Below are 13,045 nucleotides of genomic sequence, written 5' to 3'. Positions count from 1 at the left end.
CGGGCGCCTGTAGTCCCAGCTACTCGGGAGGCTGAGGCAGGAGAATGGCGTGAACCCAGGAGGCGGAGCTTGCAGTGAGGTGAGATCCGGCCACTGCACTCCAGCCTGGGCTACAGAGCGACACTCCGTCTCAAAAAAAAAAAATTAAATTAAGTTCATTTATTTTAAGGGAAACTTGGTCTTACTACTTTCAGCGGGAAACCAGCAGAATTTGCCATAAATATTTGTTTGGCTGAATTGATGGAATTTCAGTCAGAGGCTGTTTTTTTTTTTTCTGAGACAGAGTCTCGCTCTGTTGCCCAGGTGGGAGTGCAGGGGTGTGATCCGGGCTCACTGCGACCTCCGCCTCCCAAGTTCAAGCGATTCTGCCTCAGCCTCCTGAGTAGCTGGGACCACAGGCATGTGCCACCATGTCCGGCTGATTTTCGTATTTTTAGTAGAGATGGCGTTTGCCTTGTTGGCCAGACTGGTCTCGAACTCCTGACCTCAAATTATCTGCCCGCCTTGGCCTCCCAAAGTGCTGGGATTACAGGTGTGAGCCACCGCACCCGGGCAGTCAGAGGCTATTTGAGCCATAGTCCTGCTCTTTCTGTTAGGAAGAGAAGCAAGTGGAGAGCAGTGTGAAGAGTAGATCAGCACCCCGGTGAGACATTCTCTGCCATGATCAGGAATATGGCAGGAGTCCCTGAAGGCCCCTGGGGGGCAGTGCTTGTCTGTGAGCGTGGCCCACCCCTTCCTGGATAGACTGATCTTGTGTGCCTGAGATGTTGCACTTCCTCTGAGAGTGGTCATGAAGAAAAGGTTAGGGTGACTGGGGTGAAAGGTGCTGGCTTTCTGTCGGAAGGAGATTCTGATGTCCCTTGCTATCCCTGTCCTGCCTCACCCTTGGTCGTGAACCCCAGACTGACCGGGACTTTCTTCCAGCAGGAGGCCACTGTCTGCAGCTCCCGTGAAGATGTCCACTCCAGACCCACCCCTGGGCGGAACTCCTCGGCCGGGTCCTTCCCCGGGCCCTGGCCCTTCCCCTGGAGCCATGCTGGGCCCTAGCCCAGGTCCCTCGCCGGGCTCCGCCCACAGCATGATGGGGCCCAGCCCAGGGCCGCCCTCAGCAGGACACCCCATCCCCACCCAGGGACCTGGAGGGTACCCTCAGGACAACATGCACCAGATGCACAAGGTAGGGAGCCCTGTGCCAGCCTCGCGCCTGTGGCCCCTGCCCCCTAGGGCTGCAAGCAGCCTCTGGACCGAGGGCCTTACTTGGAGGACAGGGGGGAAGCCTTCTTGTTGGAGGTGGCATGCCTTGGCTCAGCCCCCTATCCCAGGGCCCATGGCCATGAACAGAGGGGTCAGCTTGTCGGACCCCAGCCTGTGCTGGCGCATGATCTGGGCCTGAGCAGCACATCCTGGCCCCCGCGGACACCTGCCCCACCATTTCCCGCTCCCTTGCTTTCTGCATGGGAAATTTGGGAATGTCACTCCAAAGTTTTCTTTTGGTAATGAAGAAAAACATCCAAATTACTAAAAAGGCTTTTAGCCACGTCGTTTTCCCCCGTTCTAGCTGTCGAGCTCACCTGTGCCGCTAGCAGAGCCAAGCAGCGGGTTCCCTTTTCTCCAGGGCGTGCGCCTCAGCCACTCTCTTTACCACTCACCTGCGCTGAGCAGGACCTTCAGTCAGCGAGGTGGAGAAGCCTCTTTACGGTCACAAGTCTCTTTTGTGTGTCCCTGGGCATGGTTAGAGGACATATTCCCTTACACATACAACATCTGAAAGAAAAGGTCATATTAGCATCCGTAAGGAAAGTGATGTTTCTAAGTGGCAGGGCCACAGGAGGTCCCGGGTGGGGGAAGATGAGGATTGCCTGGCCACAGTCTCCCAGGTGCTCGTGCCCCACTGGGCGACATTTATTTTGTGTACCTGTCTAGAGGCCTAAGTAGGTGTCAGAACCCTGCCTTAGAGCCGAGCCGTGTAGTAACGCTGGGGACTGGGGAGATGCACATTGTCGTCAGTGGCCGTTCTCGGTGCCCTCAAACTTCTCTCGGGCAGTGCATAGCCGCGCCACCACCTCACGTTCCACATGCTTACCCTGCCTTGTCATGGTCCCTCTCGCAGCCCATGGAGTCCATGCACGAGAAGGGCATGTCGGACGACCCGCGCTACAACCAGATGAAAGGAATGGGGATGCGGTCAGGGGGCCACACTGGGATGGGGCCCCCGCCCAGCCCCATGGACCAGCACTCCCAAGGTACCAAACTGCGTTCCTTCCTGTCTTGTGTTTGTCATACACCAGAGTCCTCAGATCATTTTCTTCCCCTGGGTTCCCACAGGATGGATTGCAGGAGTACCTAGGATGATTTAGCCGTGTGGGTGGCCTGCCACAGAGGGCTGTCTGGCGTGGCATGGCTGGTGCTCTGTTCTGGCCACCTCGTCTTGGAGCAGCCCCAGAAGGGGAAGTGCTGGTTGGGGGGCAGACCGTATTCAGCACGGGTGATAGAGGACGGCTGTGCAGGGCAGCAGCCCCATGCCACCCAGGAACTTACTGAAAATACAGATTCCTAGGGCCTGGGACTCTGCTTTAATGAGCCTAGAAGGTGCCTTTTCTGTACGAGGACAATTGAGAAGTGATATGGTGGGTGACTTGCCAAGTCCTTGCTGTCATCAGGGGAGGGAAGCTCAGGGGCTCCACTGGGAATGGAAATGTTGGGGGTGGGCCTGGCCAGCCCGAGGATGTGGACCCTACTTGTGGACAGGCAGGCGGAGGCCGGGAGAGAGCCGTAATTTCATGCACAGGTTCTCAGCATTAACCAGCAGCACTTCACTGAGACGTGGGTTAAACCAAATCCACCATGCCGGCTGCTGGGCTGAGGTGCCTCCAGCGTGTGCCCTCCAGGTGCCCCTGACTGACTCAAAAGAAGGATGCCATTTGGCCGTGCCCTGTCTCAGAGTAGGAGCTGGTGTAGGGGGAAGAAGTTGTAAAAATTACAGACACATGCTGCCTAGTGACCAGTGGGCTGGCCTTTCTCTGCAGGTTACCCCTCGCCCCTGGGTGGCTCTGAGCATGCCTCTAGTCCAGTTCCAGCCAGTGGCCCATCTTCAGGCCCCCAGATGTCTTCCGGACCAGGAGGGGCACCGCTGGATGGTGCTGACCCCCAGGCCTTGGGGCAGCAGAACCGGGGCCCAACCCCATTTAACCAGAACCAGCTGCATCAGCTCAGAGCTCAGATCATGGCCTACAAGATGCTGGCCAGGGGGCAGCCCCTCCCCGATCACCTGCAGATGGCGGTGCAGGGCAAGCGGCCAATGCCTGGGATGCAGCAGCAGATGCCAACGCTACCTCCACCCTCAGTGTCCGCAACAGGACCCGGCCCTGGCCCTGGCCCTGGCCCTGGCCCCGGTCCCGGCCCGGCACCTCCAAATTATAGCAGGCCTCATGGTAAGGCTGGCTGCCCTGGCCCTCAGGTGTCTCAGAGCGAATGACTGGGGTGTGGGTGGTGGAGTGGACAGACTGGACTCTGCTGCCAACTGGGTTCCCTGTTTGGGATTGCACGGGCCCATGCTGCACTTCTGGGTGCTCGGGTGGTGGGGGCGGCTGTCCTGCTAAATGCTGCTTCCCCAGCTCCCTGCTTCCCCTGGGGGTGCTGGTTAATAGGTGTGTCTGCTGTGTCCCCTGAAGCCAGGGCTGCCCACGAGGCTGGGCACAGGCATAAACCTGGGAAGCACTATTTTCTCTTTTGTTTCTCCCTACGTGTAGGTATGGGAGGGCCCAACATGCCCCCCCCAGGACCCTCAGGCGTGCCCCCTGGGATGCCGGGCCAGCCTCCTGGAGGGCCTCCCAAGCCCTGGCCTGAAGGTGAGCTCCCTCTTCTGTGGTGGTGCACCCATGCCCTGACTCCCTGTCGCAAGCTTGGGTGGCGCAGGCCTTGAGATGAGCCCTGGCAGGGAGAAAGGGCCGAGGTGGCCAGCCCGACCTGCAGCCTACACTTCTCTTGTGGTTGTCCCGGGGTCTCCCCTGTAGCCAATCAGTTCCCAGTGGCTGTCGTTTTATCCCATCCCTCGTGGCCTTCACCCAGTCCCTGAGCTCTGTATAAGTGGTTGCTCAGTAAGTGCTGCAGGCTCACATCTGGTGGGCTCAAAGAGGCAGTGGGACTCATTACCCACCCTCTTGGAGCCTCAGGTTTAGCGATGGGCATTGAAGGGCAAATTGCTTCCGTTGGATTTAGCACTGGGAGGAGACGACAGGAAATGCTGCTGTAGAGCCACAGACAGAACACAGAAGCCTCGGGGGTGTGGGGCTGACCCCAGTGGAGGGTGTGAGGGACGAGGGTGAGGCTGAGATCTGGAGGAGGTTGGAGTGCAAGGCGGGTATGAGGGACACCCCTAGGTGAGGGGTGGGAGATGGGCGGGGTCTCCCTGTCCCCAGGGCCTCGAGCAGCCCAGCAGCTTTCTATTTCCAGCCTGGATGGGCCCCAGAGCTCAACACGATGCCCTGGCCCCTTGCCTCCTCCCAGGACCCATGGCGAATGCTGCTGCCCCCACGAGCACCCCTCAGAAACTGATCCCCCCGCAGCCAACGGGTCGCCCTTCCCCTGCACCCCCTGCCGTCCCACCCGCCGCCTCGCCTGTGATGCCACCCCAGACCCAGTCCCCCGGGCAGCCGGCCCAGCCTGCGCCCATGGTGCCGCTGCACCAGAAGCAGAGCCGCATCACCCCCATCCAGAAGCCACGGGGCCTCGACCCTGTGGAGATCCTGCAGGAGCGCGAGTACAGGTGAGGGCGTGGCCCCAGTTCCCAAGGTCACTACTTTCTGTCCCCTATGTCCCCCTGGGGAAGCCACTCAACTTTCTCCCCCACCTTAGGAAACAGTGCCCTGTGCCCACCGCTGCCACTTGGCCTACACCTCCTTCCTCACCTCCCTGCTCCCACCCTGGTTGCGGTCTGTTTCCCACGCAGCAGTCTGAATTCTCTTTTTTTTGAGAGGGAGTGTCGCTCTTGTTGCCCACGCTGGAGTGTAATGGTGCGATCTCAGCTCACCACAGCCTCCATCTCCCGGGTTCAAGCGATTCTCCTGCCTCAGTCTCCTGAGTAGCTGGGATTACAGGCATGTGCCACTGCGCCTGGCTAATTTTATGTGTTTTTAGTAGAGACAGGGTTTCTTCATGTTGGTCAGGCTGGTCTCAAACTCCTGACCTCAGGTTATCTGCCTGCCTCGGCCTCCCAAAGGGCTGGGATTATAGGCGTGAGCCACGTCGCCTAGCCTGAATTCTCTTTTCACAATTGATTGACATCAGATATACTCCCTGGATTAAAACCTGCCTGTAACTCCAATTATCTGGCCAATAATCTTTCCTTATGTCCACTCCTGCCCACATCCTTCCTCACCCACCCCACTGTCTCTGTTCCTCTTTTCATTTATTTAACAAGTTAGGCTTTTTCCTGCCCCAGGAACTTTGCACAGGCCGTGCATGGCTCCTTCTACTCATTCAGGCCTCATTGCTGGGATTCCCTCCTTATGGAGGCCCTTCCCGTCACTTCCAGCCACTCTTTGGAATTGCAGTGGTTATTTTATTTTTTTAAATCTCTGTTATGGCCTGTTTTTTCTATTGAGGCTGAGTTCCTTGACTTGTTGGTCTTGTTTAGTGCTAAGGCTCAAAATGGTCCCTGGCATACAGTTGGTGCTCATTCAGTATGTGCGGAAAGACTGACTAAGAGGATTAGTTCACGTAACCTTCCTATGTAACCTTCGTAATCTTCAGACCACACCTCTAGGGTCTCGCCAAGGGGTCGCCTCAGTTTTGAGATGAGAATGCTGAGGTGTGCAGGTGAAGTAGATTCTCACAGCCCTGCGCCTCATCCATGCCAGGGCTGCATGAAAACCCTAGCCCACCTGATGCCAGAGCCTGGCTCACACCACTGAACAGGCATGAATTGGGCGCACCTATCAGGAATCTTGTTTGCTGCCCCCTGAGGCCCGGTCCTGAGGAGTGTCCCGGGCTGCCTCCCTCTCTGCTCTGCCCTGCGGCCAGCATCCTCTTCTGAGGCATCTCTTGCCTCATGACCAGCACCTTCCTTCCTCAAGGGATGGGTCCCCTGCAGCTCCAGCTATAACCGGGTGCCCTGGCAAGCCTCTCACCGCCTTTGCTCCTTCTCTTCTCTGCTCCCAGGCTGCAGGCTCGCATTGCACACCGAATTCAGGAACTTGAAAACCTTCCCGGGTCCCTGGCCGGGGATTTGCGAACCAAAGCGACCATTGAGCTCAAGGCCCTCAGGCTGCTGAACTTTCAGAGGCAGGTGGGTGCCGGCACGGCCGCAGCTTTCCAAAAAAGGCCTTTGTCACCAACACTGCTGTTAAGCCTCCAAGTATGGCTTGCTGGGCTAGTATTACACCTGCCTGGGCTGTGAAAAGCAGCTGTGACCACCCATGGGCACTCATTCACTGCAGAGCCTTCCTCTTGCGTCCTGCACAATGCTGGAGACATGGACCTCTCTACCCTAAAGCACTTGCCTCTTGAAGCAGACTTGCAAGGGCTTCTTTCTTTTCTTTTCCTCCCTTCCCCCCCCCCTTTTTTTTTTTTTTTTGGGAAACAGTCTTGCTCTATCACCCAGGCTGCTGGAGTGCAGTGGCACAATCTCTGCTCACTGCAGCCTCCGCTTCCCGGGATCAAGCAATTCTCCTGCCTCAGCCTCTCAAGTAGCTGGGATTACAAGCGTGTGCTACCATGCGTAATTTTTATATTTTTAGTAGAGACAGGATTTCACCACATCGGACAGGCTGGTCTCAAACTCCTGACCTCAAATGATCTGCCTGCCTCGGCCTCCCAAAGTGCTGGGATTACAGGCATGAGCCACCATGTGCTGTCCCGCATGGGTCTATTTCTGAGGGTGCTGTTCTTAGTGAGACCCTGGAGAGATCACAGCTCACTGCAAACTTGACCTCCCAGGCTCATGTCATCCTCCCACTTCAGCCTCCTGAGTAGCTGGGAGTATAGGCGTGCACCATTACACCTGGCGAATTTTTCCTTTTTTTGAAACAGAGTTTCACTCTGTCGCCCAAGCTGGAGTGCAGTGATGCTGTCTCGCCCCACTGCAGCCTCTGGCTCTGTGGTTCAAGTGATTTTCCTGTCTCAGCCACTGAGTAGCTGGGATTACAGGTGTGCACCACCATGCCGGGCTGATTTTCTTTTTTGAGACAAAGTCTCACTCTAGCCCAGGCTGAAGTGCAGTGGCACGATCTTGGCTCACTGCAACCTCTTCCTTCCAGGTTCAAGTGATCCCCCCACCTCAGCCTCCCGAGTAGCTGGGATTACAGGCACGTGCCACCACGCCTGGCTAATTTTTGTAGTTTTGATAGAGACAGTGTTTCGCCACATTGGCCAGGCTGGTTTCTAACTCCTGATCTCAGGTGTTCCTCCTGCCTTTGCCTCCCAAAGCGCTGGGATTACAGGCGTGAGCCACCACGCTGGTTTTTGTGTTTTTAGTAGACTCAGGGTTTCTCCATGTTTCCCACGCTGGTCTCGAACTCCTGAGCTCAAGCCATCCACCTGCCTCGGCCTCCCAAAGTGCTGGGATTACAGGCATGAGCCATTGCTCCTGGCCACCTAGTTAATTTTTCTTTTAGTTTTTGTAGAGGTAAGGTCTCCCCATGTTGCCCAGGTTGGTCTCAAACTCCTGGGCTTGAGCAGTCCTCCCACCTTGGCCTCCCAAAGTGTTGAGATTACTGGTGTTAAGCCACCACACCCAGCCAAGGGTGCTGTACTTCTGAATGACTCCTAAGAAGCTGTGTGTGTGGTAGAGGGGGGCAAGCTGGAGGTCCGAGAGGACCCACTGGCTAGGTATCCGGAAGTGATCACCTTCTGTCCTGTGCTCGCCCTGCCCAGGGGTACCTATTAGATGTCCCCTGCACACACGGACTGGGTGTGTAAGGCACTTAAAATGCTCCTTTAGCAGTGTAGCATGTGACATCATCACGCGTGTTCGTCATTGTGGATGCCACAGAGCCGTGCAGCGCGTGGGCTTGTCCTCTTCCCTCCTACAGCTGCGCCAGGAGGTGGTGGTGTGCATGCGGAGGGACACAGCACTGGAGACGGCCCTCAATGCTAAGGCCTACAAGCGCAGCAAGCGCCAGTCCCTGCGCGAGGCCCGCATCACCGAGAAGCTAGAGAAGCAGCAGAAGATAGAGCAGGAGCGCAAGCGCCGGCAGAAGCACCAGGTACACCCCGGTGGCCCCAAGGCCCTGAAGCCCACCCACCTGGCTGCCTGGCTTGTCCCAGCAGTTGTCACGGGGCTGTGTTTGCTTTGTTCCTAAACATGCTGCTTGTCTCTCTCTTTTGCTCATCGTAACAGTATTCTAGGCACTGAGAGCGTATTGGTGTAAAAACCCAATGGTAGGGAGAAGATAGTGATCAAATCCCTGTGTAGCATGTCTGGAAGGTGATAGGGCACAAAGAAAAATCAAGCCGGGATAGAGAGAAAGGAAAGGGCTGTTGTACACCTGATGTTGGGGGAGTTCTTTCTTTTGGAGGTGACATCTGGGCAGACCCCCAAGGGAGGGAGCCACACAGATCCGTGGGAAAGAGCTTTCTGGGAAAAGGAGAGGGTGCAAGGGCCCTGGGGCTGGAATGTGCCTATGTTTTCTATGGAAAGTAAGGACCTGCATGTAGCCAGAGTACAGTGAGTGGTGGGGTGAGCTGAAGGAGGGGAGGGCGGGGAGGTGACGGGCAGGTGATGCAGGACCTTGTGAGCTGCAGGGAGGATTTGGGCTGTTGCTCTGAGTGAAGTGGGAGCCATAGAGGGTTCTGGTCAGCACAGGGACTGATCTGACTCAGGGTTTCCCAGGATGAATCGATAAGACGGAAATCTTCAAATCTAAGGTCAAGTAAGGATTTGGGGATGATTGTGCTGATTTGGTCATTGATAGATTTTCTAGAGATTTTCTATCATTTATATCTTACTTGTGTAGTATAAAATAATCTAGACAATCAACACAGCAATCTCTGTTAACATTTTTTTTTTGAGATGGAGTCTCGCTCTGTCGCCCAAGCTGGAGTGTAGTGGTGCAATCTTGGCTCACTGCAACCTCCGTCTCCTGGGTTCAAGCAATTCTGCCTCAGCCCACTGAGTAGCTGGGATTACAGGCGCCTACCACCATGCCTGGCTAACATTTTTTTTGTATTTTTAGTAGAGATGGGGTTTCGCCATGTTGGTCAGGCTGGTTTCGAACTCCTGACCTCAAGTGATCTGTCCACCTTGGCCTCCCAAAGTGCTGAGATTGCAGGCATGATCCACCATGCCTCGCCAATTTTTTTTTTTTTTTTTGAGATGGAGTTTCACGCTTGTCATCTGGGCTGGAGTGCAATGGTGTGATCTTGGCTCACTGCAACCTCTGCCTCCTGAGTTCAAGGGATTCTCCTGCCTCAGCCTCCTGAGTAGTTGGGATTACAGGTGTGTGCCACCACACTTGGCTAATTTTTCTTTTTTTTGAGACAGAGTTTCACTCTTGTTGTCCAGGCTGAAGTGCAGTGGTGCGATCTCGGCTCACCGCAACCTCTGCCTCCTGGGTTCAAGCGATTTTCCTGCCTCAGCCTCCCAAGTAGCTGGGACTAAAGGCACTTGCCACCATGCCTGGCTAATTTTTTGTATTTTTAGTAGAGACGAGGTTTCACTATGTTGGCCAGGCTGCTGGTCTCAAACTGTTGACCTTGTGATCTGTCTGCCTTGGCCTCCCAAAGTGCTGGGATTACAGGCGTGAGCCACTGCTTCTGGCCGCCAACATTTTTATATATGTTATTTCAGCCTTTTTGCTTGTATATTAATACAATGTTAAATTGCTGTTTTTTTATTTTTTCTAAAACTTTGCTTTTGTTTTTTGAGTCAGAATCTCACTCTGTCGCCCAGGCTGGAGTGCAGTGGCATAATCTCTACTCACTGCGGCCTCCTTCTCCTGGGATCAGGCGATTTTCCTGCCTCAGCCACCTGAGCAGCTTGGATTACAGGCATGCGCCATCACACCTGGCTAATTTTTGTGTTTTTAGTAGAGATGGGGATTCACCCTGTTGGCCAGGCTGGTCTTGAACTCCTGACCTCAAGTGATCCGCCTGCCTCGGCCTCCCAAAGTGCTGGAATTACAGGCGTGAGCTGCTGCTCCTGGCCACATTGCTTTCTTTGTTTTTAAGTGTCACGGAAACATGACTTTTGATGTCTACACTGTATTCCACTTCAGTGTGTCCAGGATCTGATCATTTATGTCAACTTTTTGTTGTTTGAGGACATGCAGCATATTTCAGCTTTTGAAAATTAAAAATCATGCTAGGACAGGAATTTTTGGCTTGAACATTTTGGGACTGGTCTCTGGTATTTCCTTAAAGTAAATTTGTAGTGATGGAATAAGTTAGGGGGAGGGTTGGAAACATTTTTGAGACGTTTCATATCCATGCTGCGCTGCCCTGCAAGTCGACTGCCCTGTGTGCCCACCTTCTGTGTTTGAGAGCCTTTCCCACCCACAGTTGCCATTGCTGAGTTTTATCATCAGAGAAACCCAACCGCACCAGTCAAAGGGCGTTTTTTATGTATTATATTTATTTTTTTTGAAATGGAGTCTCGCTCTGTCACCCAGGCTGAAGTACAGTGGCGTAATCTCGGCTCACTGCAACCTCTGCGTCCCGGATTCAAGCGATTCCCGTCTTGGCCTCCTAAGTAGCAGGGATTACAGGCATGCGCCGCTACACCTGGGTGATATTTTTTGTATTTGTCGTAGAGACGGGGATTCGCCATATTGGCTGGGCTGGTCTCGAACTCCTGATCTCAGGCATTCTGCCCTCCTTGGCCTCTCAAAGTGATATTCTAGGTTTGTTTTTTTTTTTTTCTTTTTTGAGACAGAGTCTCGTTCTGTTGCCCAGGCTGGAGCACAGTGGCACGATCTCGGCTCACTGTAAGCTCCGCCTCCCGGTTCACACCATTCTCCTACCTCAGCCTCCCGAGTAGCTGGGACTACAGGTGCCCGCCACCACGCCTGGCTAATTTTGTTGTTGTTGTTTTTTTTTTTTTGGTAGAGACAGGGTGTTAGCCACCGTGTTAGCCAGGATGGTCTCAATCTCCTGACCTCGCGATCCACCCACCTCAGCCTCCCAAAGTGCTGGGATTACAGGCGTGAGCCACCGCACCTGGGCAGTATTCTAGGTTTTAAACAAGCCTTGCGGGGGATGTGTCTGCCATGCTGCTGAGAGGTCAGCCTTCTCTTTTGTGCGTTCTCTACAGGAATACCTCAATAGCATTCTCCAGCATGCCAAGGATTTCAAGGAATATCACAGATCAGTCACAGGCAAAATCCAGAAGCTAACCAAGGCAGTGGCCACGTACCATGCCAACACGGAGCGGGAGCAGAAGAAAGAGAACGAGCGGATCGAGAAGGAGCGCATGCGGAGGCTCATGGTATGGTCCCGCCTTCTTGACATGCACCCTTCCACACATGTGGCTGGTACTGCAGGTTCCAGGGGTCGCTCCCCAGGGTCACACCAAGGCATTTCAAAGCTCGGAGTTAGAAGTGGGGCCAAGGAAAGAGCAGGCTTGGGCTTGGGAGTCAGTCCTGGGCTCGGATCTTTGCTGATCCCTCTGATCATCAGAGTGACTGGGTGACCTCAGGCCACTTTGCCGTCTCCTCTGCCTTCTCTGGAAAACAGAGGTGGTGCCCCCTCCCCTCATTCTGTGAGAGCCACAGGTGGTGCGATCCAGACCCCCTACCCCTAGGATAAACATCTCTGACCATTTATTTGTGGCTGAGTAGCTGGTTGGACAGATATTGGCAGCGTGTTCTGAGCCAGGTGCTGCTCTATGTATGGGGGACACAGAAGGGAGCACGACACAGCCCCTGTCCTCGTAGGTTGTGCTTGAGGGGCAGATATACGAATGAAGCAAGCAGAGTAGTGGATGGTGACAGCTGCAGTGAGGAGGGTGAAGCAGAATGGAAGGGGAGGGATAGGGTAGTAAGTGAAGGCCTTGGAACAGAGGCCGAAAGGGTGGCCCTGATGCACAAATGCAGAGACCCAGGAGAGGAGCCCCAGGCAGCATGGAACAAAGGTCGAGGTGGCAGGCAGCCGTATGCCAGGGACAGCCGGTAGCCCTGGGCTCCCAGCACAACATCGTGTGAGGCGGGAGGTGAGGTCAGAGCTCACAGGGGCAGGTGGGGCGTGGGACCTTTCAGGCCATTGGGAGGACTGTGGGTTGAATTCTGATCGTGAATGAGAGCCTCACCCGGGAGGATTTTGGCTGTGGGTGATGTGATCTGATGTCGTCTTAGAAAGGTGAGGGGCTGCTGTAGGAGTTGGTGGGAGGGATGCACCTTGGGCTTTGTGGAGGGAAGGCTTTGGGTTTGGGGTGTGTTTCGTGAACAGAGTGGATAGGACTGGCTCATGGCCTCTGTAAATGGCTCCTGGCGGGACCATCTGCTTAGCAGGTGCCCTTGGAACCTAGCCCTTGGTAGGTTTTGAGGAAGTAGTTCCTAACCAGGGAGTCGATTGCCATGTGAAGGGTCAGTGGCGCGGCACCCCCGTGAGCCACGCGCGCCCTCAGTGTGCCTCTGGGTTGGCTGGCCATGGGTGCCCACAGACGTGCACAGTGTGCCACCACATTGCAGTAAACCCCACGCTTTTGTAGGCTGAAGATGAGGAGGGGTACCGCAAGCTCATCGACCAGAAGAAGGACAAACGCCTGGCCTACCTCTTGCAACAGACAGATGAGTACGTGGCTAACCTCACAGAGCTGGTGCGGCAGCACAAGGCTGCCCAGGTCGCCAAGGAGAAAAAGAAGAAAAAGAAAAAGAAGGTGTGCTGGGCCTGGTGTGGCGCCTGCCGCGGGTGGGATGGGAGCAGCTGTCTTCGCGTGTGTGGCCTCAGCCTGGTGGGTCAGAGCCTGACTGTGTCTCTCTCTATTTCCAGAAGGCAGAAAATGCAGAAGGACAGACACCTGCCATCGGGCCGGACGGTGAGGTGAGGAAGCAGCCCTGAGGCGCTGGTCTGTTTCAGACTTTAAAACCTATGTTCTTTTTTTTTTTTTTTT

At 54.9% G+C, this 13,045-nt stretch overlaps 1 protein-coding gene across 6 annotated transcripts in view; it reads left to right on the top strand.

Annotated features, from left to right (window-relative positions):
- Window positions 1-923: 923 nt before the first annotated feature.
- SMARCA4 (SWI/SNF related, matrix associated, actin dependent regulator of chromatin, subfamily a, member 4) overlaps window positions 924-13,045 on the top strand; it is a 78,285-nt gene continuing 66,163 nt past the window's right edge. For all 6 annotated transcript variants that reach the window (XM_011954827.1, XM_011954826.1, XM_011954825.1 and 3 more), the window contains exons 1-10: window positions 924-1,177; window positions 2,111-2,243; window positions 3,027-3,431; window positions 3,750-3,848; window positions 4,507-4,765; window positions 6,160-6,286; window positions 8,031-8,204; window positions 11,249-11,422; window positions 12,644-12,811; window positions 12,925-12,975. In XM_011954827.1, coding sequence (XP_011810217.1) covers window positions 956-1,177; window positions 2,111-2,243; window positions 3,027-3,431; window positions 3,750-3,848; window positions 4,507-4,765; window positions 6,160-6,286; window positions 8,031-8,204; window positions 11,249-11,422; window positions 12,644-12,811; window positions 12,925-12,975 — 1,812 coding nt within the window. In that variant the 5' untranslated portion in view covers window positions 924-955. The remainder of the gene's footprint in view (window positions 1,178-2,110; window positions 2,244-3,026; window positions 3,432-3,749; window positions 3,849-4,506; window positions 4,766-6,159; window positions 6,287-8,030; window positions 8,205-11,248; window positions 11,423-12,643; window positions 12,812-12,924; window positions 12,976-13,045) is intronic.

This window comes from Colobus angolensis, unplaced genomic scaffold, assembly GCF_000951035.1.
Source record: "Colobus angolensis palliatus isolate OR3802 unplaced genomic scaffold, Cang.pa_1.0 Scaffold39, whole genome shotgun sequence".
NCBI classification, from domain to species: Eukaryota; Metazoa; Chordata; class Mammalia; order Primates; family Cercopithecidae; genus Colobus; species Colobus angolensis.
The sequence above is the reverse complement of the archived record's forward strand: the minus strand, read 5'-3'. Positions and strand labels throughout refer to the sequence as shown.